The sequence below is a fragment of the Silene latifolia genome, chromosome 9 (assembly GCF_048544455.1).
Source record: "Silene latifolia isolate original U9 population chromosome 9, ASM4854445v1, whole genome shotgun sequence".
Taxonomy (NCBI): Eukaryota; Viridiplantae; Streptophyta; class Magnoliopsida; order Caryophyllales; family Caryophyllaceae; genus Silene; species Silene latifolia.
Window position 1 is genome coordinate 55348302 of NC_133534.1, and position 26903 is coordinate 55375204.

The window sequence follows — 26903 nt, forward strand, 5'->3', positions numbered from 1 at the left end:
CACAGCATGCGAAAAAACTTTGTATCCCGTGTTATGACAGCCTATACATTGGTCTTAAGAACTGGATTTGCCAAGAATAGTAGAATACTATCCAGTATCCACAATATTGAAAGTACATTAGCCATCAGTTCATGGACATGTTTCTTGTTCAGATTACAGATTACCAGTCATCCTAGATGCCCAAATAAGTAGCTGATGACTTGTGTTCGCCAGTTACAGTTAGTAATTGGTAGACTTTTAATCACTGGCAAGTAACCAGATTGCAAGAACATCTTAAGCTAGACATTAAACTCAAAGCTCTTTAACCTATTTGCATAACTTTTTTCCTTCACATGTGTTTCATTCTAGTTTATTTCATCTGAATTACAAAAAACAAACGAACCTTGGTAGATGCATTGGCATTTTATAAATAGTCCTAATACAAAGATTGTTGTGATGCCAAAGCTGATAGTATTCAGACGAGCTAATGCCGTACATGTGACTATAAGGAGGAGGAGACACATGAACATTTTACCAAAAAAAAAAAAAAGATAGTGGTGGATTAGTAAAAAGATCAAATTGCAACGTGTGTATGATAAAAGAAATTACCCATCACTCCAAGGTCATCGGCATCACTCATGACATTACTCATGACATTGTCTGTCAATGTAGTCGAAACTGGTACATTGGAAGTCAACTTCTTAACCACTTGTGATTCATCATCTTCTGTCATCAATGCTCTTGTTCTTTTGCTTCGATAACTCATTGTCGATTAAAGTGATCCTTGGTATATCCTAAAAAAAATGAACAGATAATTAGTGCACTTTTATCACCAGTATAAAACAAAACAAATCAGAGGATTACATAGAAAATTGGCAGAAAACAAATAAAAGTACAACAAATCAGTACAACACATAATTGACAGAAAATGAAACAAGTCTCTCGGCTTATTCCTAATCACGTGTTATTAAATCTCGCCAGTATCAAACAAAGACAGAAAATGAAAAACATATATACTTCAGCTTAAATGAACATACTACAAAGACAGAAAATGAAAAACAGCACAAGTGTTCAAAATAAAAACGTAATATTAAATCTCGCCAGTATCAAACAAGTCTCTCGGCTTATTCCTAATCACGTGTAACCATCCTTTTTGCATCTCATCTTCAACGAAAAATACTTGTTTTGCTTGAGATGAGAAGACAAAAGGATCATCAGACAAATTTCTACCAGTGTGCATCAACTTGGAAAAGTTCACACAAACACTACTCTTGTCTTCATTAGTCTTTATCCCTCTATATATGTCTACCCAATCTCAACGAAATAGTACAACTTTGAATGTTCCAAAATAATGGAGCTCATAAATTTCTTTAAGCTTTCCATAATATGTTTCCCCGTCAACTTCCACCATAATTCGCAGTCTGCGTTTTTCTATGCCGCTCACGATCAACCGTCTGAAATTTATACCCATTGATTAGAAAACCAGTCATTTTTGTACCATAATTACTTAAGCCACCAGCTAAGGTTTTCCGTAGTTGGCCTTCTTTAGTGCTTGCATCTAAATTTTGCACCTAAAACAATAAATACTTGCATTAAATTTGTTTATAAAGAAGTTATGTTAATGTTCAATATATTTATTAAATAAAAAGGAGCTAAACCTGAATTTGAAGCCACTCTCCAAATTCATTGATGATCCACTCATTTTCATTGTAGTTACTAGAGTGACACCCTTGCCGCTTTTGGTATAGGAATTCACTTCAAAGTAGAAAAAAAGTAACTTAAGTGAAAGTGTTGGAAAAAGGCTAATTATTCTGAACTATAGATAATTACTTACTCAAGAACAACTTTCATCTCATCACAATGAAGTAAAATATAACGATGGGCCTGTTTTATACTCTTATCATCTACTCGTACTTTTTCCTTCTTCCCAATCACTCGACCACCGGAGTTGTACAAGTACTTGTCCATGTCTGGAATTTCATCATCATTTCTTTTTGATCTATTAAATATGGTTTCAACACCTTCAAGATACCTCGAACAAAATGTGATGGTCTCCTCTAACATGAACCCTTCAGCAATTGATCCCTCGGGTTGAGCTTTATTGCTCACATATGATTTTAAGTGAGCTAAATACCTTTATAAGAACAAATATTAACTCCAAAAAAATTAAAATCAACATTTAAAACATTTAAGGTTTAAGTATTAACCTTTCGATCGGGTACATCCATCTATATTGAACTGGCCCTCCAAGCTTGGCCTCCTCTACTAAGTGAATTAGTAGGTGAACCATAATTGTAAAGAAAGTCGGAAGAAACTCCATTTCCATCCGACAAAGAATAAGTATGATTTTTGAATGAAGAGCATCCAACTCACCGTGATCAAGAGTTGTTGAGCACAAACATTTGAAAAAATAAGATAAGTCCCCGAGTAACTCAATGACTCCAGTGGCCTTGGAAGCTCTAAGTGCTACAGGAAGGATATCTTGCATCAAGACATGATTGTCATGACTCTTAAGATTAAAAAGCTTTCGTTGTTTCATATTCACACATCTAGAGATATTAGAGCCATATCCATCGGGATATCTAATATTCTGTAAGACTTTCAAAAATCTCTCTTTTTCCTCGTTAGACATGAAGTACGAAGCTGGAGGCATGTACGGGTCCTTATTTAGTCGTTCTTGCAGCCATAAGTGTTCCTTTATGCCCAACTTCTTGAGATCTTTCCTAGCATTCTCATTATCTCTACTTTTATCCATATCCAAAAGTGTTCCTAAGATATTGTCGCACACATTTTTTTCAATGTGCATAACATCTAGATTGTGCCGTAGTGGATTGAACTCCCAGTATGGCAATTCAAAAAAAACACTCTTCTTATTCCACAAATTACATTCATCATCCTTGTTATGGTCATTGCTAACAAGATTAGTTGACACACCAATCTCTCGAGCCCTCTTTTTTCGTTTTTGACGCCTTTTTGACTGACCATAAATATAATTTATACTTTGTTGCTGCCTAAGAATATCAGACCCAGTTACTGCTTTAGGAGCAGTACCATTCTCAATGGTTCCATCAAACAAATTGCCTTCAAAACGATAATGATGATCCTCATCCAACCACTTTCTATGACCAACATAACAAATTTTGCCCCCAAACCTACCCGAATTTGTTGAATGAGTGCATCGAGGACAAGCATCATAACCCATAGTACTCCATCCAGATAACATAGCATATGCTGGAAAGTCATTAATAGTAGTATGCAATGCCGCTCTTAATTTAAAAACATTTCCCTCGTAAGCATCAAATGTATCAATTCCTTCCCATAACAATTTCAACTCATGAAGTAAGGGTTGCATGTACACATCAATATCAATGCCAGGACTAGTTTTACCAGGAATGATACAAGACAGTAAAAATGATGAGGGTTTCATGCATAGCCATGGTGGTAAGTTGTAGGGTATCAAAACAATTGGCCAAGTACTATATGTGGTATTCATCAAACGATAAGGATTAAAACCATCAGTTGCCAAAGCTAACCTAACATTTCGAGGATCGGATGCAAATTGAGGATAACGAGAGTCAAATTCTTGCCAAGCTAGCCCATCAGAAGGGTGCCTAAGTTTTCCATCTTTCACACGACTTTCATGGTGCCACCTCATGTCATGTGCTGTTTTAGGCGACGCGTATATCCTCTGTAGTCTAGGAATGAAAGGAAAATATCTCATTACCTTGGCGGGTTCTCCTTTCTTTAGGTGCCCTTTTTCTTTATCTTTGTTATTGCCTACTTGACTTGCGGTTTTTTTCCATCTTGAAGTGTGGCATTTATGACACTCTTCTTTTTGTGAGAATTCCCCCCAATACAACATGCAATTAGATGGACAAGCATGAATCTTTTCATATCCAAGACCCAAATCATTGATAATCTTCTTTCCCTCGTAATAAGTTGATGGGAACACTTTAATTTGTGGAAATGCTTCCAATATTAGTTCAAGTAGTTTATTGAATGAATCATTAGACCAATGAAACATACATTTGATGTGAAACAAATGCAATAGAAATGACAATTTTGAGAAAGTTTGACAACCATCATAAAGTTCTTCTTCTGCGGCTAATAACAATCTTTTATATTTTTCATTTTCCTCAATGTTGTTTTCTCTTGGGCTTTGATTGTAGTCATCATCATACTCATCATCAGTTTCCATATTATCATCATCATTAGACTCATCACTACAACTAGACTGAATTTCTTCAGCAGGATGATTATGATAAGGATGATTATGATTATCAGTAACCCAGGCTGCATTTAATAAACCTTTCATATCATCACGACCCACAAGAGACCCTACGCTACTGCTCCCCACCTCAAACTCGTGCATATGATCAAGAACATCCCCATTACCATGCCATATCCAATTTGTATATCTTTGATAAAAACCTTTAAATAAAATATGTTCCTCTACTTCCTTTAATGTCAACCAACAACGTAGTTTACAGCTTTTACAGGGACACTTAGTCTTTCCTTCCATGAGATTTTCTTTAGCTAACTCAAGAAATTTCAAACACCCATCTATGTATCTATCATGATCGTTTGGCAATTTTATCCAACTAGTATCCATGTCTACACAAAATAAGATCAAAAGTCCATAACTATTAAAATTATATATTCACGTATAGAGCATAATAAAATTCAAAAATAACCAGCTTAGTTAAAATTTACAAGAAACATAATATAAGTTAAGTGCCTACATGAATTATAAGTTCTAAGTTATGCATGAATTATAAGTTCATATCCTATTAGAGTACAACATAAACCTACTCATATGCTTAAATAAGGAACAAGTAAACCGTAAATTCATATTCTCAAATAAATATAACTGATAAAAAATTGCTTTCAAGGGCACGACTGATCAAGGAAAAACTAGAAACAGTACATAACGGATTAAAGCAATGAATTTAGCTGAAGTGGTTAACTTGAATTCACCAAAAAATAAAATAATCAGACAACTGTTTAAAGAATTTGAATTCTCACCTGCAAATTTTGGCTGAAGCGGTTAACTTGATCCTTCCTATAACTCAGGGAAGAAATTCGTTCGCAACTGTATAAAGAAACAAACTGATAAATAATTGAATCCACTACTAATTCGTTTTAGCCAAACGTTAAAAAAAAAATTCATGCAAATGAACATAGATTAAGATTAACAAATAAGTATGAGCTGATTCAGGGTTATGCTAATGGGAATTTGTTATTGAATTCATGCTTGAATTTGGTCATCTTTCCTGTGCACAAGAAAGATGTCACCTTGGCTCAAAAGAAAAAAAAAAGTACGAGCTAATGAAGACATAAGATAGAAGACATATACCATAGGACAAGTTGGACGACATAGTAGACAACGGCTAAAAAATCAACTTTAACACATGGGACAAGTCATTGCCAACTTTCAAGAAATGCCTAATTGATAATAACAACAACAACAACATTTCCCCAGTGCCTCAATGGCTCCCGCAACAAGGACATAAAATTCAAATCATGAATGAAATAAACATCATGACAAACCCAACTTCCATTCTACTCTGTATTCTACGCAAAGTAATTAAGGGAAGGAAACAGAGAAAATGAAATTTTGTAGGAGATGCTATTAAGCTCTAGTTGCATAAAAAATGCGCCATTTTGTGTCAAAATTTCCGATAAAAAAGAAATAAAGAACACAAATAAAACAGAGATGATTCACGGATTTTCGAATGAATAAAACTAGTCTATGAAAGGGAGGTCGAAGGGCCATGGGCCAAGTCGGCAATTCACATAGTTATAGATCAGGTTATTAGATGTCTTGTAAAACATGGAACATTGAAGAAAATATTTCCACGATTCGGGTTCGTTCTTTGGCCATCCCGATCCGTCACGGAAAAAGAAACCAAGGGAGTGGACACTGACACTTGTTCCACAGCTGCCAAGTTAAGGAACTTGAAGCATTTCCAATTTCAGCCTAATTGATAGTAACATGGGAGAATAATTCCTCTGGGGCTAAATTATGTGAGGCAAGACTCTTACAGGGTGATATTACGATACTTTGACAATATAGAGATGCAAAATCATATACCATTAAACACCCAGATCTTGTCACTGACGCTAAGTATATTCCCTACAATAAACCATGACAACGTAAAGGGCAAGTGCTTCGAAGGGCTATAGGAAACTTGAAAACAAGAGATAAGTATCAGCTAGTAAACGGCCGGAAAAAAATCAACAATAAAGATTTCGCTGCCATGTACTTTGGAGAGATCAGACAAAGATGTCCAAATGAATACAAATTTCAATCATAGGTTCTACTAAACAGTTTATGACACGCGAGATTATTGCAGCTGTGCAAGCCAATCTACCATTTTAAATCCATCCAATAACTAAAAGCAACTGATCAACAAGGTTAGACACAAAATGCTAGAATTCCTACAAACCCAAATACATCCAAATTCATCAAAGCTGCTCTCAAGACCACATGTAAAAGTCAAAATCTTAAAAAATTTCACCGTTATGGAAGGTTAAACATAAAGCTACAGAAGGGAACCACCAAGTATTGCTTCCAGAAAAATGACTCCTCGTAAAAACCGAGAGACGCAAAAATGAACTAAAATTAACCTGTTTGTCAAAGTCCATCCCGAAACTCCACGCCTGGAAGAGAGAGAATATAAAGCAATCAGGGAAGAAAAGCAAAAACAATTCCAAGAATTGGTAGCTAATTACAAAACAGAGGCGATTAGACCATTAAAGTAACCATATTACATACTCTCATTTATTATTACTGTCGATTAATTGACCTGCTTAAGTTCATAAGTAGGAATAAAACAATGTCATCTCCAAAATCCATCTACTGAAATTTTATGCTTTTTCCCCGCTTTACCAACGAGCCGACAGGTGATGGCTGTTGGTCACGAGTCTCACGACTGGTTTTCCAAGACAGGGCAAGTTTTAATAAAACTTTATAAAAATACGAAGTACTCATTCGAAAGCACCGACAAGAGTCAGACTAAAACCAGAAATTAATTGTTCTTAGATGGTAAAAAAAGCATACATAGAAGAAGTTGTGTCAGCTCTTGCTTTTAAAACTGAGTCAATTTATAAGCAGGATTGTCTAATGAATTTAAAGATCGGTTCAAAAAGTTAATATGAGGTCCCCAAACAAAATACTTCCTATGTTTCCTACTGTAAAACCATCTAATTTCCTTCAAGTAATTCATGCCTCCTCTATGAATACCCATCCATCTCAGAGAAATTATATCCACATATTCATGCCTATGGATACCCACCCATCGTATCAACTAATTCAGATTATGTCTAATTTATGGTGTTTAATGATCAGAGTACTTAAATAAGTCAGAAGAACAAGGAAAAGAATTATAAGGAGGTACACACATTTATTTATTCCTAACTTGTTTTCCAGCCGCAACCCACAACTATCAACTACCTTAAATTGTTAATAGTAAGAGGCGTCTCAGTCAGTCATGAGTAATGACTTGGGTTAAAATCAATTTAGCATCATGGTCTCATGGCTCCTTTTGCCAAAAGAAAAATGTCTGTCCTATAGACTTGATGTAGCTGCAACACTGCAAGAAGTATGATTAGCTCATACTCGTCTTGTATACAACATTTTTCTGGTGTTCACATGTTTATAATATGTTTCATGCAAGTATCTGTGAGTTAGATTACACCTCCTTTATCATACACCAAGGCTCAAGTTTCACTTTAATTAGCATCTGAAGTATTTAAAGGAACTGGTCTTGGACAACACCTAAATGCCTAATCTGTGAATATCGCTTATGAGTTTTGTTCCTCCTGCAAAACAGGTGATTGATAAACCAGAAACAACCAGAAATTCACCTCGCAGGCCCCCAAGAACATGTCAACGACGTTGACAGTGCTTGCCAGGAAATACCATCCCAAAAGTGAAGGGCCAAAGGTATCCCATATCATCATATACAAAATTGCAGCACAATTCATCTATCAATTCCCGATTATACACCCAAATTGCTAAACACAGACATTTAGAAAATACCCTGCATACATCAACTAACCAACGACTGAACCGAACTATCTGAATATGTCCCGCAAAGACACCATAATCTCGTTAGAAGACAGAATATGAAAAAAAATCATCTTAACCCAAAATAAAAATCGTAACTTTGAGACTTACGAGTCAATAACTTACGATTAATTCAAATTATCAAACTTAATCGTCTTTGCTGATTGAAAGTATGAAACACAGCCATAATTCGATTAAATCAATTAGGATTACCATCAATAACATACAAGTAATTGAAAATGAATGAGAAGTAGAACCATACCTATGATATGTAATAGGCAAATTTTATCTTTGTGATCGAGTTGAAGAATTAGAGGTGATCGCCAGATTGAATCGCGTTTCTCGCTGATGATTGAACAAGAATTTTAGGGGTTAGGGTTTTTTCTTTTAAAAAATGATAGAGATAGCAGGGTAGTGCGGGGTGCGGTATTAGTCTAGTAGCGGGAATTTTTAGGCCAATTTTATTAAATTGGCGCTTCTTTAATTATTTAATGGTGGTTCTTCATATTAAAAATTTGGAGGGTTAATTATGAGGTCGACGCTTTATGAAAGCATCAATACGAAAGTGTCATTAATGTAAGGGATTTGTAGTAGTGTTGGTCTTGGTGACGGGGTGGACATCGCCATCCCCGAACCGGGACAGAAAGCTGACGCCCTCCGTCCAGGGTGGGTTAGTTTTTATTTGTACCAATTCAGATACGGCCTCCGTTTCCCTTTTCCTAAGCTCATCCAAGACTTCATTTTTACCAACAACTGCGCCATGGCACAAATTTCTGCTGCCATTTGGAGGATTCTTCTCTATTCTCTGGCCGCCTTTCGAATATCGTAAACTGTCCCCGGGCGATCTTGCCCATATGTACAACATCAGATCCCTGGGCAGGGGTCAATTCTCATTCCGGGGCCGTGGAGAGGCTCCCTTCAAACACGTGTCCAAATCCCGTGATGAGAAATGGTTTGAGGACTTACTAGTAGAAAAAGTCCTATTGACATCGCCACAAAGACATCGATTTTAGTTGAAACGATGTAAATGTTTATAAATAACATCGGTTTTTACAAAAACCGATGTAAAATATGTACAGTTTTTTTTCCTTTACATCGATTATTTTTAAAATCGATGTATAAAAATATTTGTACCATCGATTTTAACATAAACGATGTAAATGGGGGTATCATTGACATCGGTTTTAAATAATCGATGTAAATTTTTTCTCATTAACTCCAAAATATTAATAGACAAACTGCCCTAGCCTCCTTTCTTCATACGACCCTTCACTTCTCACAATCCCCTCTATTTTTCTCTATACCTGCCTCGCTCTTGTCTGCTGTCATCACCACCATCCGCTGCCGCATCGATTTCTCTTCCTCCGCCGCCAATTCCGTCGATCTATTTGTATTTCTCGCTCTTTCGCCAAACATGCCATATCTCATCTCATCCTCTATATATCCTCCATTTTTCATATTTCTTACCAAATCTCATCTCATTCCATTTTTAAACCGTTGGTGAATTAGGTCCTCCAAGCAAAATCGGGATCTGCCGGTTCTGATGACGGTGCCAATACCACCTGCTGTGTATTTATTACCAGATTTCTACCAGTTTTCCTCGTCTTTCTCTATTTTCGATGGATTATTCAGGTGAGTGTCCATTTATTTTTGTGTTATTTCTTTGATTATTATGAATATTATTGTATACAAATATGTCATTTTTTTGTGTGTGGTGTTCCTGACCAATTTTGGGAGTAAATATCTGCTATCCAACGTTGTTCTTGATGGTAGAAATGTCGGGTTAATGTTAAATTTGAGAATAATTGAGGCACTGTCACCATAACTTTGAGATATAGTAGCCGAGTGCATAGAGTCGCACATGATTGAGTGAGTCATCTTCTTACCAGTTCCTTTTTAGCATCTTCTTTCGATGGCTGATTCTGGGTTTTTTATCACTGTTTTCGATTCCCCGTCTGAAGACGAAAATTAGAAGGATTTGAATTGGTAGCATCAAAGGAAAAAGGGCAGTAGAATCAAAGTTATGGTACTTTGTACTCCAAACCAGATCCCTTGTACACCAAGTTGAAAATTAAATCCAAGCAAAAAATTCTATACTTATTTGTAGATTTCTTTACTGGTGTAGTTTTGATGCAGGAAGTCTCTTTAACCAATCAAATTCTACTTTTCAGTGGTGAGAATCTGTAAAATTTCAGCTTCTATTTGATTTGATAGCATAAACGTACTACTCCATATATCGGTTTATACTGGTATGATTATTCCAATGCTTAGAAGTTATTGTTGTGATTTGTTAGTACGATTTTCATTGGGGTTCAATTAAATTTGGAAGTGATAATCTTTTTATAGTTTATACTCCATTAAGCCATTAAGATGTCACTTATGTTATAGTTTATACTCCATTAAGCGATTAACATGCATATTTTGGTCTAAAATGAGGGGTCCAAGGGTCATATCCATGTCCGAGTGTCGAGTGTCGGACACGGGCACGCGAGGAAATTAGAAGAGTCGGAGTAACATAAGTCATGCCACGAGATGTTAAGCATTCAAGTTGAAGTCAAAAGCACATAAAGCAACACATGATTGATCTGATTAGGTTCAGCCTCGAATAGTTGCATCAATCTTCACTTGTTCATATTGTTCTATAAATTTTGAGGTATTTTTAAATGACCAATTTCTGAACTGGAATATAAAGAACCACATTAAAGTTAGGATTATATTTGCTAGAATGCGCCATTCTTTGTTCATGCACAAAATAAGTATCCACTAATTAATTAAACTGATTAACATTCTATGCAGTATGATTTTGTTTGGGGTTTAATAAGATTTCAAAATGATAAAAACTTTTTATACTTTATAGCCATTGTCAGGAGGTGTTGAGCAAAATGACGTATAAGGCATCTTTAAGGGATTTGTTTATGTCATTTAGTTATAACACTGATTATATCGTATTATACATTGTTGATAATATTCTGGACTATAAATTCTTTGATATGAAGATACCCACAATCACCATAGTATTCTCACTTGTGAAGAGTAGAACCCATGTCTTGGTGTATAGGTAATGCTACAAGCTTTGTTGGCTATTAATTGCCATTTCTGAATTCAATTGTAAGATGCATATTAACAGTTTTTGGTAATTCGCAGAATGGGCATGAAGATTCGGGCATTCGACTATACAACTAACTGGATGTAAGTATTTAATATTATTAGTTTTTTTTGTAGATAATGGTTTTGATAATTAGTCTTGCAGCTAAGGAATGACATGAATAGAAGAGTAATATGTGTTGTAGCTAGTGAAATTGCTAGAAAATTCTCCCTTCTCTTTTTGTATGTACTTTTTCCTTTGCACTCCTTTCTTTTGAAACAATTTTCCAACTTAGGTACACAACAATTGGAAAATAAGAGAACATGAAGATAATCAAGTTTTCAAGATAAGTACAAAGATTTATTCTCTCAAACTGTTTTTAGTTTCTTGTACCTTTTGCATTTTTATAACCACTATTGTCTATTTTCATGTTGTGTGTTTTAGGTACATGACAACTGAACAAATGAGAGAGGTTCGAGACCTTTGGTCACAGTTTTGTTTAAAAAACATCTCATGTAATAATGTAATTGGTTTAGATATCCTAGAAATTGTAATTGAAAGTATTTAACGTTTGTGTCGTAGAAGCTAGTGTTTTGAGCTACTTGTATAGTGGATGGAATTATTGTAATATGATATTTTTGGTATAATAATATAGATGGTTAGTTTACGAATTGTTGGAAGCCGTGAGTTGTTGGGTTATTTTTTGTATTGTTATTGATTGATTTTGCAGATATTTAATAGTGTGAGAATATAAAATTTACGGAGCCGTATAATATGTAGCATTTAATTATTGCGGATAAATTATTGAATTGGTATTGCCCAAAATGAATTAAAGGTAGTAATTACATCGATTTTAGAAAAGAACCGATGTAAATAAGGTGATACTTACATCGGTTTTGGACAAAAACCGATGTAAATAAGGTGTTATTTACATCGATTTTGGTCCAAAACCGATGTAATATTATATGCTATTAACATCGGTTTTACAACCGATGTTTTTTAATAAAGCTATAAACGTCGCCCCCAGAAACATCGCCCCAAAACCGATGTAAATGGGCCTAAAAAACTGATGTCAATGAGACTTTTTCTACTAGTCTTCTTCTTTGTGAGGAAGGACTCCATCCAGCCTCCTGCTGATTACATCTTCGAGAAATGGGTTCTAACTTCGAGTAAGTAGCCTTCCTGTCACCTGATTTATTTTATCTCGCTGCTTACTAGCTTACTTCATCGTCTTCGTGCAGGCCCCTGTGACCTGGCCCGCATTGGTGCCAAGATCCCTGCCTGCGCAAAGAACCGTTTAGCATCTCTCGAACCGAGAGAAAGTTCCCAGATCTGCTCCCTAGTTTTTCACCTGCTTCCTCCTCCAATTCTCCTCAGTCGGCTCACAATACGTCTTCTGGTAAGACTTATACAACCGTTTTAATTTGCACGCAGTTCCTCCTGATGCTTTAAGTATCCTGTCGTCTGAGGCTACACCTGCTTGCAGGTTTAAAAGTTGATCCTTTAGAAATCATCCTCCAAAGTGCTAAAAGGAAGAGACCTTCCGGCCACTCCCCGATGTGGCCTCGCCTCCAAGAGGAGTGCTCCGCCGCTTCCTTCCAGACTCCTCCTACGTTTTCTAGTTCTGCTGCACGCGAGCCCTTGGAGGTTGACCCGTTGTCTCGTCATCCGCCTACTCTTCTTGCCAGTCCTCGTGCTTCATCCAGTGGAGGCATTACTGCTCATTTCCCAAAGGGCTTTTGGAATGTGGACAAGGTACCTTCATCGGCCGGGAGATCGACCAGTCTCTTCTCTCTCCTCTCCGAAGGAGACGTTTTCGGAGTTCTCCCGGAGGAGATGGCCGAGAATGACGTGCACAATGCCTTCATAGTAAATACTCTTCATTTTCTACCTGTCTGTTTGCTTTTACTTAGTTTTCTCTTCGACTTCGACTTTCTTGCTCCGGACCCTCCGTCGCACTCTATAATAGGAAGATGATCAACATAGTGCGGACCACCATTTGTGCTACCAACGTCAAGAACCAGGAGTCGAAGGGGACTATTGCGATTTGGCGCAGAAAGGGTTGATCTCGAAGGAGCGTGTAATGGAGTCAAGACCGAGCTTGTTGTCACCAAGAAGAAGTCGAAGGAGGGGTTGATCGGTGGTTTTTGTACTCAAGCGGTGTGCAAGACTTTCTCCGACTCCCTCAAGCGCTCGATGAGAAGATCCGAGCCGATCTCCCGGCCACCAACGTCGTTGCCTATGCTACCTGGCGGGGAAAAATCAGCAGGATGCGTGCTGCCCTTGAGGAGGCTCCCACCCAACAAGCTATAGAGGAAGAGGAGAGGCAGCTGGAGATGCTCTACCCCACCCAACCTGATCTGAGTGCGCTGATGCCTAAAGTTGGGGAGGTGAATTCTCCTGCATTGGCTGATCAAGCTGCTGGGGGTGACGCTAGAATGTCCCAGGATGCTGCTGATGGAGCTCAGGAAGCTATGGCGGTTGAGGATATACAAGCTGGTGCGGTACCTGAAACGGGAGGTCAGCAGCTAGAGGAGATGCCAGAGGTAGAGGTCATAAATGTGACCGATAATTAAGTATTTTTATGTTTTGATGAACTTTTTGGCAGTCTGGCCCAGAGGTGGCAGACTTGTAAGTTTTAAAACTCTTTTTGTGGTTGCTCCGCCAAGGTGGCGGTTAAACTTTGGGCCGTACTTTGGCCATGTTTTGAAATGCCCCTTGTCATAGTTTGGCAAGGTTTTAGCTTACATATCGTGTGCTTGTTATTTATTTTCCCTATTTTTAGGAAGTTTGCCGTGTCAGCCTGCTTGACTGATTTAGGCGAGTCATGTCAACCTGAAAAGGCTGACGTTCTGACTCAGCTAACTGCTGTGTCAGCCCGATGGCTGATTTAGGCATATGCCGCAATGTAAGGAGGAGTGGCCCTGTCAACCTAGGAGGCTGATTTAGACCCGGCCGGTCGAAAAGGCCGATCCGACTAAGCTAGCCGCCGTGTCACCGGATGATCGATTTAGGCGTATGCCGATTTTTGAACTACTTAACCTTGTTTATGATGCAAGGTGTGTTCATCACGCTTAAAGCCCCAGGGCGTAATTTAGGCAAGTTTATCGTCGTTTCTAGGAGGACGCCTGCAGATTCAGTAGCGCAGAGATATCCCTACGTTCCATGTTCGCGTGCATACATGCTGGGGCCCTGATTAATTGCGATTAGTGCGAGCTACATACGACCAGGGGGTGGTATCAGGGGTAGCTGGATAAGCGTATTTAGCTGTCAACCAGGCTCCCTTTCGTATGTTCCACAGTCCGCCTGGTAAGGGTACTTCTTGTGAAGAAAATAGGTTAGACATGTTGGAGTGCCGTGTGCCTTGTCACCCCACGTTGGCAGTTGACAGTTCTGCTAGACATCCTTTCAAAGTACCATAGACACTAGGATTCAAAGTGATGTACTTAGAGCAGCCTGAAAATAAGAAAATCTATTAAAATGATATGAAGTACCTGTCGCCATCTCATGGGGTACCAGAGCAATTGTAGTCCTAGGACGCTGCCAGACCACGCCATCTAATAGTAGTTTAAAGTTTTGAAAGAGCTAGAGACACCAGAAATAAAAGTGAAATTGGCAGTATGCCTACTACCGGATTTTTATTTTAACTTTAAAAGTGATTTGGCTTTTCATAGTACATCATTCTGAAAGCTAAAGTCTATTTATTATTAAAAGTAATATCTCTTGAGGTGAAATATGTTCCATGGGCGTTGTATGATTTGACCGTCCATAGTCATCATTCTGTATGCACCATGGCCAACAACTTCTTCTACCTGGTATGGTCCTTCCCATTTGTAGGCGAATTTGCCTGCTTTCGATTCTTGGTGTTTTGGAACACTTCTCGGAGAACCAGGTCTCCTACCTTCAGGAGCCTGACTTTCACATTCTTGTTATAACTCCGGCCACCTTGTTGTTTGTAGGCGAGCCGGACGGATTTTTGCGCTTGCTCGCACTCGTCAAGTGTGTCCAAGCTTCGATCATCTCTCGTATTGTTTAGTTCCCCTGTCATATTTTCATACCTTTGAGTGGGAACTAGAACTTCGACGGAATGATCGTCGCGCCAAACACCAGTGAAGGGTGTTTGACTGTTGCTATCTTTGGTGTCGTTCGTCCGACCATAACACTAGTGGCAATTCATCCGCCCACTTTCCTCCTAACTCCTGTAACCTCCTTCTCAGATTGTCCATGATGATTTTATTCTTTGGATTGACTTGCCGTTGGACTTTGGAGTCCTAGGTGCTGACTTTTTTAAGGTGATGTTCCACCTAGCACAGTATCCCTCGGTATCGTTGGAGATGAATTGTGAACCATTGTCACATATGATTTCTGATGGGATACCAAACCTGCAAATGATGTTTCGTTTTATAAACGAAATGACCTGTTTATCTTATACTTCTGTGAATGCTTCTGCCTCTATCCACTTGGAGAAGTACTCTGTCATTGCCAGCATCCAGGTTCTGTTTCTTGTGGCCCGTGGCATAGGTCCTACTATGTCCATGCCTCATGCCATGAATGGCCAGGGAGAATTGATAGGGTGCAAGGGTTCTGCTGGCTGATGGATCATCGGTGCTGAGCGCTGGCAGGCGTCACATTCTCGTGCGTACTCTGCTGCATCTGCCTTCATTGTAGGCCAGTAGTATCCCTGTCTGAGGGCTTTATTTGCCAGACTCGTGCCCCCTGCATGGTTTCCACATTCGCCACTGTGGAGAGCATGTAATACAGTCTGCGCTTCTTTCTTGTCCAGGCACCGTAAGTAGGGGCCTGCTAGTGACCTTCTGAATAATATATCATCAATGAGTATAAACCTGGAAGCCCTTAATCTGAAAGCTCTCACTTCTTTCTTGTCGTCTGGCAGCTTGATATGACGTAGCGATCTAGGTCGGTGTACGCCAATCCCGATCATCCGCTCGATCGGATGTTTGATCAGTGATTGTGAGCTCTCACCTTCCTCTCAGAATCGCTCGGGTTCCTTCTCCATTCTGTGGATCCTCCAGTTTTCCTTTGTCTACTTCATTTGCCTTTTGGATAGAAGGCTCCAGCATGTGTGCTATTGGAATGGTGGATAGCTCTGTTGGTTTAAATGTTGCCCCCAGTGTTGCCAAGGCGTCTGCTTCCACATTCTGATCTCTGGGGACCTGCTTAAGCTTGCAATTTGCGAATTTTTGCTTTAATTACTTCGCTATTTTCAAGTATGCAATCATATTTGAGTCTCTGGCTATGAACTCGTCATTTACGTGGTTGACTATTTGGAAGGAGTCACTGGATATGTGCAGGTGCCTGACCCCCTAACTCTAAAGCTAGCTTCATTCCTAATATCAAGGCCTCGTATTCTGTTTCATTGTTGGTTGCCTTGAATTCACATCTTACTGCTTGCGCTATCAGGTCTCCCTGTGGTGATCGCAGGATTAATCCCACGCCTGCCCCCCTTTGGTTGGAGGCTCCGTCAATATGCATCTGTCAGACTTCTTTCTCCTTGCTTCCTTCAAAGGTGAGGATCTCCGTATCTGCCAGATTCTGGATGGCTGGGCTGAAGTCTGACACGAAGTCGGCCAGTGCTTGTGATTTGATTGCTATTCTGAGGTCATACTGGATATCGTACCCACGGAGGTGCACAGACCATTTTGACATTCTGCATGATAGTTCAGGCTTCCTCATGATAGATTTTAGCGGGTAGTTGGTCACGACATGTATGATGTGGGACTCAAAATAGGGGCGCAGTTTGCGAGATGCTACTACCAATGCTAGTACTAATTTTTCAAGGAATGTGTACCTGGTCTCTGCCGGCAGCAGAGACTTGCTCACGTAGTATATTGGCTTCTGCTCTTTTTCCTGCTCTCTGACCAGGACAACACTCACTGCCACCTCCGTGACGGCCAGGTATAAGAATAGTGGTTTCCCTGGCTTTGGCTTCGACAGCAGCGGCGGGCTGCTGAGGTAGTGCTTCAGCTCTCTGAAGGCTTGCTCGTACTCCGAGGTCCATTCAAACTTTTGGCTTTCTTTAGTATGTCGTAAAACAGCCTGCATTTGTCTGAAGATCTTGAAATGAACCTGTTCAGGGCAGCTACCTCTCCAGCTAGTCTTTGAACATCCTTAGGCTTTTCAGGTGATTCTAGTTATAAGACAGCTTTGATCTACTCGATGCTGGCTTCTATCCCTCTTTGAGTTACAATATAGCCTAAAAATTTGCCAGAAGATACTCCGAAGGTCCATTTAGATGGGTTTAGCTTCATTTTGTATTCTCTGAGCGTGCTGAATGTTTCTGCTAGATGCCGCATATGATCTTTGGCCTTTTCTGATTTCACCACCATGTCATCAATATACACCTCCATTGTTCTTCCTATCTGTTCTTTGAACATTCGGTTAACCAGCCTTTGATATGTGGAGCCTGCGTTCTTTAGGCCGAATGGCATGACGTTGTAGCAATATATTCCTCTTTCGGACATGAATGCCGTCTTCTCTTGATCTGCAGGATCCATGTTAATCTGATTGTACCCACTCCATGCGTCCAGGAATTTCAGCATCTCGTGTCCAGCTGTTGTGTCCACCATTGCATCAATATGAGGCAGCGGGAATGGATCTTTAGGGCATTCTTTGTTGAGGTCGGTGAAGTCCACACATACTCTCCACTTTCCATTATTCTTGGGCACTACCACTACGTTAGACAGCCATTCTGGATATTTTACTTCTCTTATCTTCTTTACTGCCAGCAGGCTATATACCTCTTGGTTGATCAGCTTGTTTCTTTCAGCTGCAAACTTTCTTCTTCTCTGTTGGATGGGTTTACACTTTGGGTCCACACTAAGCTTATGCGTTATGATGGATGGATCTATTCCTATCATGTCATCATGTGACCACGCAAAACAATCCATGTTGTCTTGTAAGAACTTAACTAGTTGTTGTCTTAAGCTTCCTGTGCATCCTGCTCCAATAAGCACGATTCTTTCTAGGTGCAGCTTGTCCAGGTTAATTTGATCCAGCTCTTCTGCTGGGGGTTCGATGTATTCGTCCTGGATAGGCTTCTTCTGTAATTGCTATGCAGGAGGGCTGGCAGTGCACTTGAGTGCCTTCTTATAGCAGCCTCTAGCTTCCTCCTAATCTCCTCTTATTGTTTCTACTCCCCATGGTGTGGGGAACTTTATGCACTGGTGGTATGTTGAGGGGACTGCTTTCATCTGGTACAACGATGGTCTTCCCAAGATGACGTTGTAGGTGGAGGGGCCGTCTATAACCAGGTACCTGACTTGCTTGTTGACTCCTCCCACATAGGTTGGGATGACTATCTCGCCTAGTGAGCTGGCTGTTTCTCCACTGAAGCCTACTAGCGGAATAGTCTTCTTCTGTAAATCCTTCTCGCTGAATCCCATGTTTTATATAGTTTTCAGCATGATTAGGTTGACCGAGCTTTCTGTGTCCACCAAGACCTTCCTGACTGTGCAATTGGCCATCGATAAGGTTATAATAAGTGCGTCGTGATGTTCTCGCTCGTTGTATGTATCTCCTTCATCAAAGTTGACTGCTGGTAGGTCACTGTGAGAAATTCTACAAGATTTGGCTGGCCTGTCTCCTTTGATCACGGTGGCACGTCTTTTAGCTGCTGAGTATGTCAGTTCGCTTAAGTCTGAACCGCCTGTTATCACGTTTATGATTTTGGTGCATGTGGGTGGATATGCAGGCTTGGCGGAGCCTACCTTATCTTGCTGCTTGCCCCCACGTGATAATAGGTGGCTCAGCTTTCCTTGTTCGTACAGGTGCTTGATCTCTCTTCGTAATGTGTCGCAATCCTCAGTGTTGTGCCCAATATCACGGTGGAACTCACACTTCTTCTTGCTATCCTTTCTCCATGCTTGCTCTCCTACTGGTGGGTTGGGCCACCTGACTCCATCTCCCATCTCCCTGAGTGCCTTCAAGATTCCCCCGATACATTTACTGAATCCATACTCTGCCAGAGTGGGGAGTAGCTGATTTTCCTCGATCCTGTTGACTCCCCTTCCATATGGTCTGTACCTCTCATCCTTCTTGCTGGTGGTTTGCTTTCTTCCTGATTTCTCCACTACCGAGGTACTAGAAATACTTGGTGTGCTTAGCAAGCCGGCTCGGCTAGGATATCTTCTTCCAATCCGATTGCGGTAGTCGCTTTTTCCCGCACCGCTTGAAAGCGTGGCAGGGATGCATAATTAGCTGCTTGTATAAGTCGGAGTCGTGGTGGAGGCCTCTTCTGAAGGCTTCTACTGCTGTCGAGACATCGCACTCTCATACTGTTACCTTCTCATTGTTGAACCTAGTGTTGTATTCTCCAATGCTTTCTCCTGCCCCCTGGACGATTCTGTTTAGATCTCCTGCGTGTTTTGTGGTTTTCTGCTGCTTGCGAACTGTTGAGTAAATGCGTTCACCAATTCAGCAAATGTAAATATCGACCTGTTGGGCAGGCTAACAAACCATCGAAGTGCCGGTCCTGTTAGGGTGGACCCAAACCCTTTGCACATGCAAGCCTCCTTGACTTGCCCTACAAATGGTATTCTTGTCATCATTTTTCGCTTGTATCTTGGCTTATATGATCAAAGAGATCTGTTGTGCCGTCGAAGAGAGGCATATTTGGATTTGTGAATCCCTTTGGCATGGATGTGATGGATATGGTGTACACGAACGGTGAGTCTGCATAGCTGTCTAATGCTGCTTTCTCAAGTGGGGGTGGCAATCCTGGGACCCTGCTCAGTATTTCTTTTAACTCTAAATCCTTTGATTCGTTATCTTTGCTCGAACTGGGGTCCGCTATCGGCCGCCACCAGTGGTTCAAGGTATTGCCTCCTGATCCGAGCTCTTGAAGGTTCTGATGTGTTCCAGCTGCTAGAGGAGTTGTTGTAACGATTGTCCCCTGTTGCCAGTCCATTCGTTGATTTGAGTCGGATCCTACTCCAGATGTCTGATCGATTGTGGCGGGGCTACTGACGGGGATGCCACCTGCTCGTGCTTCCATACAGCTAGCTGTGGGCCAGTTATCTGGCGTGAGGTATCCCAGCCCTTGTGGGGTTATTCTTCCATCTGATGGTATTGTGGACAGATCCAACCTAGTTACCAGTTCAGTTGGTATCTGTCGAAGTGGATTCCTGCTACCTAATGCCCCCTATGTCAGATCTACCAGTGGAGACCTTCCCGCGCCCCCGCCCGCTTTTCGGGGTGGTAGCTCGCATTGTTTGGGATGTCTATCTGTGCCCAGAGCTCCTTATCCCTTTTTCTCGCTTCAGCTTCAGCTTTCCTTTGGTCTTCTCTCATGTTTTCCATAGCTTTTTGAAGATTTTCTACGCCAGTGAGTAAGATTTTTGTGGGACTAGGTGGCGGAGTGAGGCCTGAACTTGTTGTTCCCTTATCTGATCTGGCTTGGGCCGCGACAGTAGGAGTCCTAGGAGGTAAAGAGGTTTTTGTTGTCGGTGTGATTCTTGGGGTGTGTCCGGGAGCCTGTATAGCCACTGTTGATGTTGGATTTTGAATAGAGGGCGGTGGCGGTGATGGTTGTCTACTCCCTGACACTGCTTCCGATGCTTGCTTATCCATTGTGTATCTAGAGTATCAACGATTGACGACCACAATGCCCCACGGTGGGCGCCAAACTGTTTAGGTATTTTTTACCAAGTTGATTGATTAGGGTTAATGCGGTCTTACTCGTTGGTGGATTGTATGATCGTTCGTATGTTAATAAGTTAGTAGAGAAATAAAGCACGTAATGTAAATTGACACGTGAGATTTGGTGACGCGGAAAACCCAATGTGGGAACAACCGCGGGAGGGACGGTACCCTGCCAAATATTGCACTATGCTTGAATAGGAGAATGATTACAATAGTGACGTAAAGCTAATTCTGCTGGCCCTAGGTGTTTGGCCTGCAAGATCTTGGATGGATATATATTTGAGTATAATTTGCTAATGCCGTGGTGCTGATGTGCTCTTGAATGTGAATGTGTGAATGTATGAATGTCCTTCTTGATTTGCTTCCTTGGCTATTTATAGGGTGAGAACCCTAGATATGTCCTACTTTGAATATGGAAAGGGAATATAATTTCCATAAGAACTCTTTCCATACTCGGCTGCTTTCATCAATTCTCCCTGATCTCCCTAACTTCTCCCTAACTTCTTTTTCCTTAATCCGGACGCCTTCTTATGATGGGCTCTTGATCTTCCTTCGGCCCGTTTCCCCCTTTCTCCCAATTTCGAGCTTCCTTCTTCTTTATCACTCCTCCCCCTTGTCTTTTATTTATTCAAGTGGGCCTTCTTTATTGCGCTATTTTTAGCCCAAACATACATTGCCTCGGATAACCGAGATGGTAACACTTCCATGCCTTAAGTGGTCCTGGTAAGGCACTTGGAGTATGGGGGTGTTACAATGAGTATAGATGATATAGCCAAGATGCTTGAGCATCAAGATGCACTTACCGAGGCCCTAAAGAAGTTTGGGAAAGATAAAGAAGTCGGGTGGACTTTGCCAAGATGAGCACTACGATAGCCCGCTTCAACCCAAAAGAGTATATGGGTACCGGTGCGCTAATTTTGCTCGACAATTGGCATAGGGAGATGGAGAACATCTTCAATGTGGTTCATTGTCCCAAGGACTTCAAAGTGGAACAAGCTGTGGTTTACTTCAGGGATGCTGCGGGAGAGTGGTGGGACAAGGTAAGAGAGAGTGCCTTAGATTTGTATCTGAAGCAGGGGAAGTCAGCTATACCATGGAGTGAGTTTAAGAGAGCTATGCACCGGGAGTTTGTACCTGAACATGTTCGTAGTAAACTGAGGGAGGAGTTTGATGCTTTCAAGATGACTCCGACTGTGGCTGATTACTATCATAAGTTTAATGAGAAGTCACGATATGCAGAGGACATGGGGCTAAATCAGGAGAATTTGGCACTGAGGTTTGAGAAGGGCTTGACTTATCAGATAATGGAGAAGCTACCAGTCGGGGTCCTTACAGATGTTAAGGAAGTTTATGAGCGAGCAGGGAAAGCTGAGAGATTGGTCGAAATGGCTAAAGAGAATAAGAAAAGGGATCCTGAGAAGAGAATGGCTGAGAGTGAGGGTGAGGGTGGTGGTCAGTCTAGTTACAAGAGGGGTAACCATAACCAGGCGAGGGCTTACTCATTAGGATCGGGTTTTAGTAGTGGAGCTTCTTATGGGCGTGGTCGTGGTCGTGATAGTAGCAGCTGGGGTATATCTTGCTATAACTGTGGCGGTATGGGACACAAGAGACATGAGTGTAATATTGCCGTGGGAAGAGGTTTTCAGAGGCCATCGCAGGGGAGTTTCTCGCAGGGTCCGTCTCAGAGTTATGCTAGTAACAGACCGGCTGGGTCATGGAATAACCAAGGAGGTCAGAGTAACAACAACGGTGGATCTAACCGCAATGGCGGTAACTATTATCAGAAACAGGCAGCTAACAACAATCAGAGGTCGGCTGCCAAGCCATCTACTTCAGCTAGTACAGTTCAGGGGGGTGGACAAAAGACCAGTGGCAAGTTATTCATGATGGACAAGAAAGCTGATGAGGATGATGCTTACGTGATCACGGGTACCTTTCTTGTTAATGATGTTTCTACCTTTGTTTTGTTTGATTGGGGGGTGTCACACTCTTTTGTATCGTCGAGTCATGCTAAGCTTTTGGGTTTAAGAGAGTATAAGTCTGTAAAAGATGAGGTTTTTATACCGTCGGGTGAGTCAGTATCTTGTGGAAGGTTGTATAAGGGTGTATCTATGATAGTTGGGAAGGTTGACCTTCCATTGGATTTGTTAGAGTTTCCTATGGATGGTTTTGAGATGATAATTGGTATGGATTGGCTGGGTAAGTACAAGGCTAGAATAGATTGTCACAAAAAGAGAGTCTCTTTGAGAGGTCTTAAGGGAGTTAGTGTGTCTTATCGTGGGTTTGTTGTCAAACCCAAAGTCGAAGTGATTACAGCGGTGACATTGAAGTCTTATCTGAGGAAGGGGTGTCCTTTTATTCTATGCCATGTGAAAGACCATAGTAAGGTGGGTTCGACAGCTGATCAGATACCAGTGGTGGGAGAGTTCCCAGATGTTTTTCCGGAGGAGATACAGGGTTTGCCACCGAAGAGAGATATAGATTTCAGTGTGGAGTTGAAACCAGGGACGAGACCAATCTCTAAGGCCTCGTACCGCATGGGTCCTAAAGAGTTGGAAGAGCTGAAGAAACAGTTGGATAATTTGATAGATAAGGGATACATTAGACCTAGTGTATCGTCGTGGGGAGCACCAGTTCTGTTTGTGAAGAAGAAAGATGGGAGCTTGAGGTTGTGCATCGACTACAGGGAGATGAACAATGTTACGATGAAGAACAAGTATTCTTTGCCAAGGATAGATGATCTGTTTGACCGGTTAAGTGGGGCAGAAGTCTTTTCAAAGATTGATTTGAGATCAAGTTACCATCAGGTGAGGATTCGGGATGAGGACATACCAAAGATAGCTTTTCGATCGAGGTATGGTCACTATGACTATGTGGTGATGCGGTTTGGGTTGTCTAATGCGTCGGCAGTGTTTATGGACTTGATGAACTGGGTCTTCAGTCAGTTTTTGAATAGATTTGTGATGGTGTTCATTGATGATATCTTAGTCTATTCCAAGACTAAGGAGGAGCATGAGGAGCACTTGAGGTTGGTGTTACAGACTTTACATGACAATCAGCTGTATGCAAAGTTGTCTAAGTGTGAGTTCTGGCTCAAGGAAGTTGCCTTTCTAGGGCATGTGATTTTCAAAGATGGTGTATCTATGGATCCAACAAATATAGAGGAAGTGTCTAAGTGGGAATCACCAAAGAATGTGGCAGAGATCAGGAGTTTCTTGGGTTTGGCAGGGTACTATCGTCGGTTCGTGAAAGACTTTTCAAAGATCGCTAGACCTATGACAACGTTGATGAGGAAAGAGAACAAGTTTCGTTGGGATGAAAGTTGTGAGATGGCGTTCCAAACATTAAAGGAGCGTTTGACCACAGCTCCAGTCTTAGCTTTACCTGAAGGGTCTGAGAACTTGGAGGTATATACAGATGCTTCAAAGAATGGGTTAGGTTGTGTGTTGATGCAGAATGGGAAAGTCATTGCCTATGCTTCTAGGCAATTGAAGCCTTATGAGGAGGACTATCCGACACATGATCTAGAGTTGGGTGCAGTTGTGCTTGCTCTCAAGATTTGGAGACACTATCTTTATGGGAAGACCTTTAAGGTGTTTTCAGATCACAAGAGTCTCAAGTATATCTTTACTCAAAAGAAGTTGAACGTGAGACAGAGGAGGTGGATGGAGCTGATAGGGGACTAGGACATGGATATCATATACCATGAAGGGAAAGCAAACGTGGTTGCTGATGCGTTAAGCAATAAGAGTTTTCACTCCTTATGCACAACTATGTCTTTGATGAGGTTGAGAGATGAGGTGGGGAAGATGGGGATACATGTGATACAAAAAGGAGATGCTAGAGGAGACTTGACAGTGGAGCCAGATCTTTATGATGATATTCGCAGGAAGCAGGCTCTTGATCCTGAAATTCATGAGTGGAGAGCTGGGGTAGAGAAGGGGACGGTGTCTCTATTCTCTATTCATACATATGGGAGTGTTCGGTTTGATGGGAGATGGTGTGTTCATAGAGATGAGGAGTTGAAAAGGGTGATCATGACAGAGGCTCATTGCACACCGTATTCAGTACATCCAGGTGGTGACAAGCTGTATAGAGATTTGAAGAAGACTTTTTGGTGGCCTGGGATGAAAAGGGAAATAGCTGAGTTAGTGGCTCGATGTTTGACATGTCAGAGGGTTAAGGGATAGCAGCGACGACCACAAGGTAAGATTCAGTCTCTTGAGGTACCTGAATGGAAATGGGAATCTATCTCCATGGACTTTATAGTGGGTTTACCGAGGAGCCAGCAGGGTAATAACATGATATGGGTGATAGTAGATCGTCTGACTAAGTCAGCTCACTTTATCCCAATAAAAGATACATGGAGTATGGTTCAGTTGGCTAATGGGTGCAGGAAACATGTGGTGAGGTTACATGGAGTCCCTAAGGACATTGTGTCATATCAGGATGCGAGGTTTATTTTTCGGTTGTGGCAGGAGATGATGGGAACTACCTTGAAGATGAGTACTGCTTTTCGTCCTGCAATAGATGGGCAGACAGAGAGAACTATCAAGACTCTGAAGGATATGTTACGAGCTTGTGTGATGGAGTTTGGTGGTAGCTGGGAAGATAGGTTGGATTTGATCGAGTTTTCTTATAACAACAGCTACCATACGAGTATTGGGATGGCACCGTTTGAGGCTTTTTATAGGTGGAGGTGTAGAAGTCCAATTTGCTGTGATGATAGAGCTGAGGCAGTGGTTTTAGGACCACAGATGGTACAGGAGATGATAGAACAGGTTAAGGTGATTAGACAAAAGACGAAAGCAGCCCATGATCGATAAAAGAGTTATACAGACTTACATCGCCGTGATATAGAGTTTCAGGTTGGGGATAAGGTTCTTCTAAAAGTATCTTCTATGCGTGGGGTTATGAGGTTTGGTAAGAAAGGGAAGCTGAGACAGAAGTTCATAGGACCATATGAGATTTTGGATCGTGTGGGGGAGGTTGCTTATCGGCTAGCATTACCAACAGCTTTGGATCGTGTGCATAATGTGTTCCATGTATCTCAGTTGCGGAAGTATGTGAGTGATCCATCACATGTGTTAGAGGTGGAGAACATCGAGTTAGATGAATCCTTATCTTATCTTGAGGTGCCAAAACAGATTCTTGATCGCAAGGTTCGAAAAACTAGGTCCGTGGAAACGGTGTTGCTTAAGGTTCTATGGTCTAATCATGAGGTTGAGGAAGCCACTTGGGAGGCGGAAGAGGCTATGAAGGAGCGGTATCCCTCTCTTTTTGATCAGATATGTGTGGTTATGGGGACGTAACCATGTTTCTTTTTTGGGGGGGGGGGGGGGGTGGGGGGGGGGTGGGGGGGTAAGAGATGATCGCATAAGGTTTTGGTGTGGTTTTATGTTAGTTTTTGCACAGTTAGTAGTTGTTTTGAGTCGGTTTGAGTTTTGATTGGGTTTTTTTTTTAGTCTTAGTTGTGTTGTTGTATCATGGTTGAGTTAGTATGTTTGTTTTGAGTATGGGTTTGAACTTCGGTGATGAAATTCATTTTTAAGGAGGGAAGACTGTAATACTACGGTTTTCTGTACTGTTGGGTACTCTATCAAGTAAGGCTTACTCTGTCGAGTAAGTGATTTTTGGTTTCAAAACAGTGTACTGCTAATGGGTACTCGATCGAGTAAGTGATTTACTCGATCGAGTAAGTCAGTTCTTCGAGTTATTTTACCGGGTTTTGTTAGCATTGCGAGAAAGATATATAAACACCATTCGTCAGTTTCTTTTTCACTTTTACTTTTTTCTAAAACTTCACAAGACCTAAACAAGTTATGTTGCTTTCTTCTTCGCATTCCTATCAAATCCCAGGGGCTAGAGTTGTTGGATCGTTGTGTTCTTTACGCCGTTGAGACCGTCGTATTGTGGGTAAGATCCTTATACAGTTTTTATATCGTTTCATTGATTTTAGTCGAAACCCTAATTGGGTATTTTGGGAGATTTTGGGAGTATTGTGTTTGTTAGATAGTAATTATATGATTTTGTGAACATAGTGTAGATACCCAGTATCTGCTGAGACTCCAACAAACACCCGATGATTATCCGACTACAACATGCTTT

At 41.0% G+C, this 26903-nt stretch overlaps 1 protein-coding gene and 1 long non-coding RNA gene across 6 annotated transcripts; one reads left to right on the forward strand and one right to left on the reverse strand.

Annotated features, from left to right (window-relative positions):
• Positions 1 to 1069: 1069 nt before the first annotated feature.
• Positions 1070 to 4591, reverse strand: LOC141601058 (uncharacterized). Its single transcript, XM_074421318.1, has 5 exons — positions 2202 to 4591; positions 1814 to 2113; positions 1638 to 1734; positions 1424 to 1550; positions 1070 to 1284 (listed from the first exon to the last, which is right to left on the reverse strand). Exons 1-5 carry the CDS (start codon positions 4589 to 4591, stop codon positions 1070 to 1072), a joined length of 3129 nt encoding a protein of 1042 aa, XP_074277419.1.
• Positions 4592 to 9280: 4689 nt separating this feature from the next.
• Positions 9281 to 11815, forward strand: LOC141599784 (uncharacterized). 5 transcript variants are annotated; one of them, XR_012523938.1, is made up of 4 exons: positions 9281 to 9682; positions 10176 to 10223; positions 11195 to 11239; positions 11431 to 11815. It is a non-coding gene; the product is annotated as an uncharacterized LOC141599784 (long non-coding RNA). The 5 variants fall into 5 exon arrangements; XR_012523939.1 differs by having other exon boundaries at positions 10187 to 10223; XR_012523936.1 differs by having other exon boundaries at positions 10176 to 11239.
• The last annotated feature ends 15088 nt before the right edge of the window (positions 11816 to 26903 follow it).

Coding starts and splice junctions, on each gene's coding strand:
- LOC141601058 (XM_074421318.1), bottom strand. CDS start 4,591: ATGGATACTAGTTGGATAAAATTGCCAAACGATCATGATAGATACATA. Junction 2,114..2,201: donor CCAGTTCAATATAGATGGAT/GTACCCGATCGA, acceptor GTTCTTATAAAG/GTATTTAGCTCACTTAAAAT. Junction 1,285..1,423: donor TAAATTTCAGACGGTTGATC/GTGAGCGGCATA, acceptor GAGATTGGGTAG/ACATATATAGAGGGATAAAG.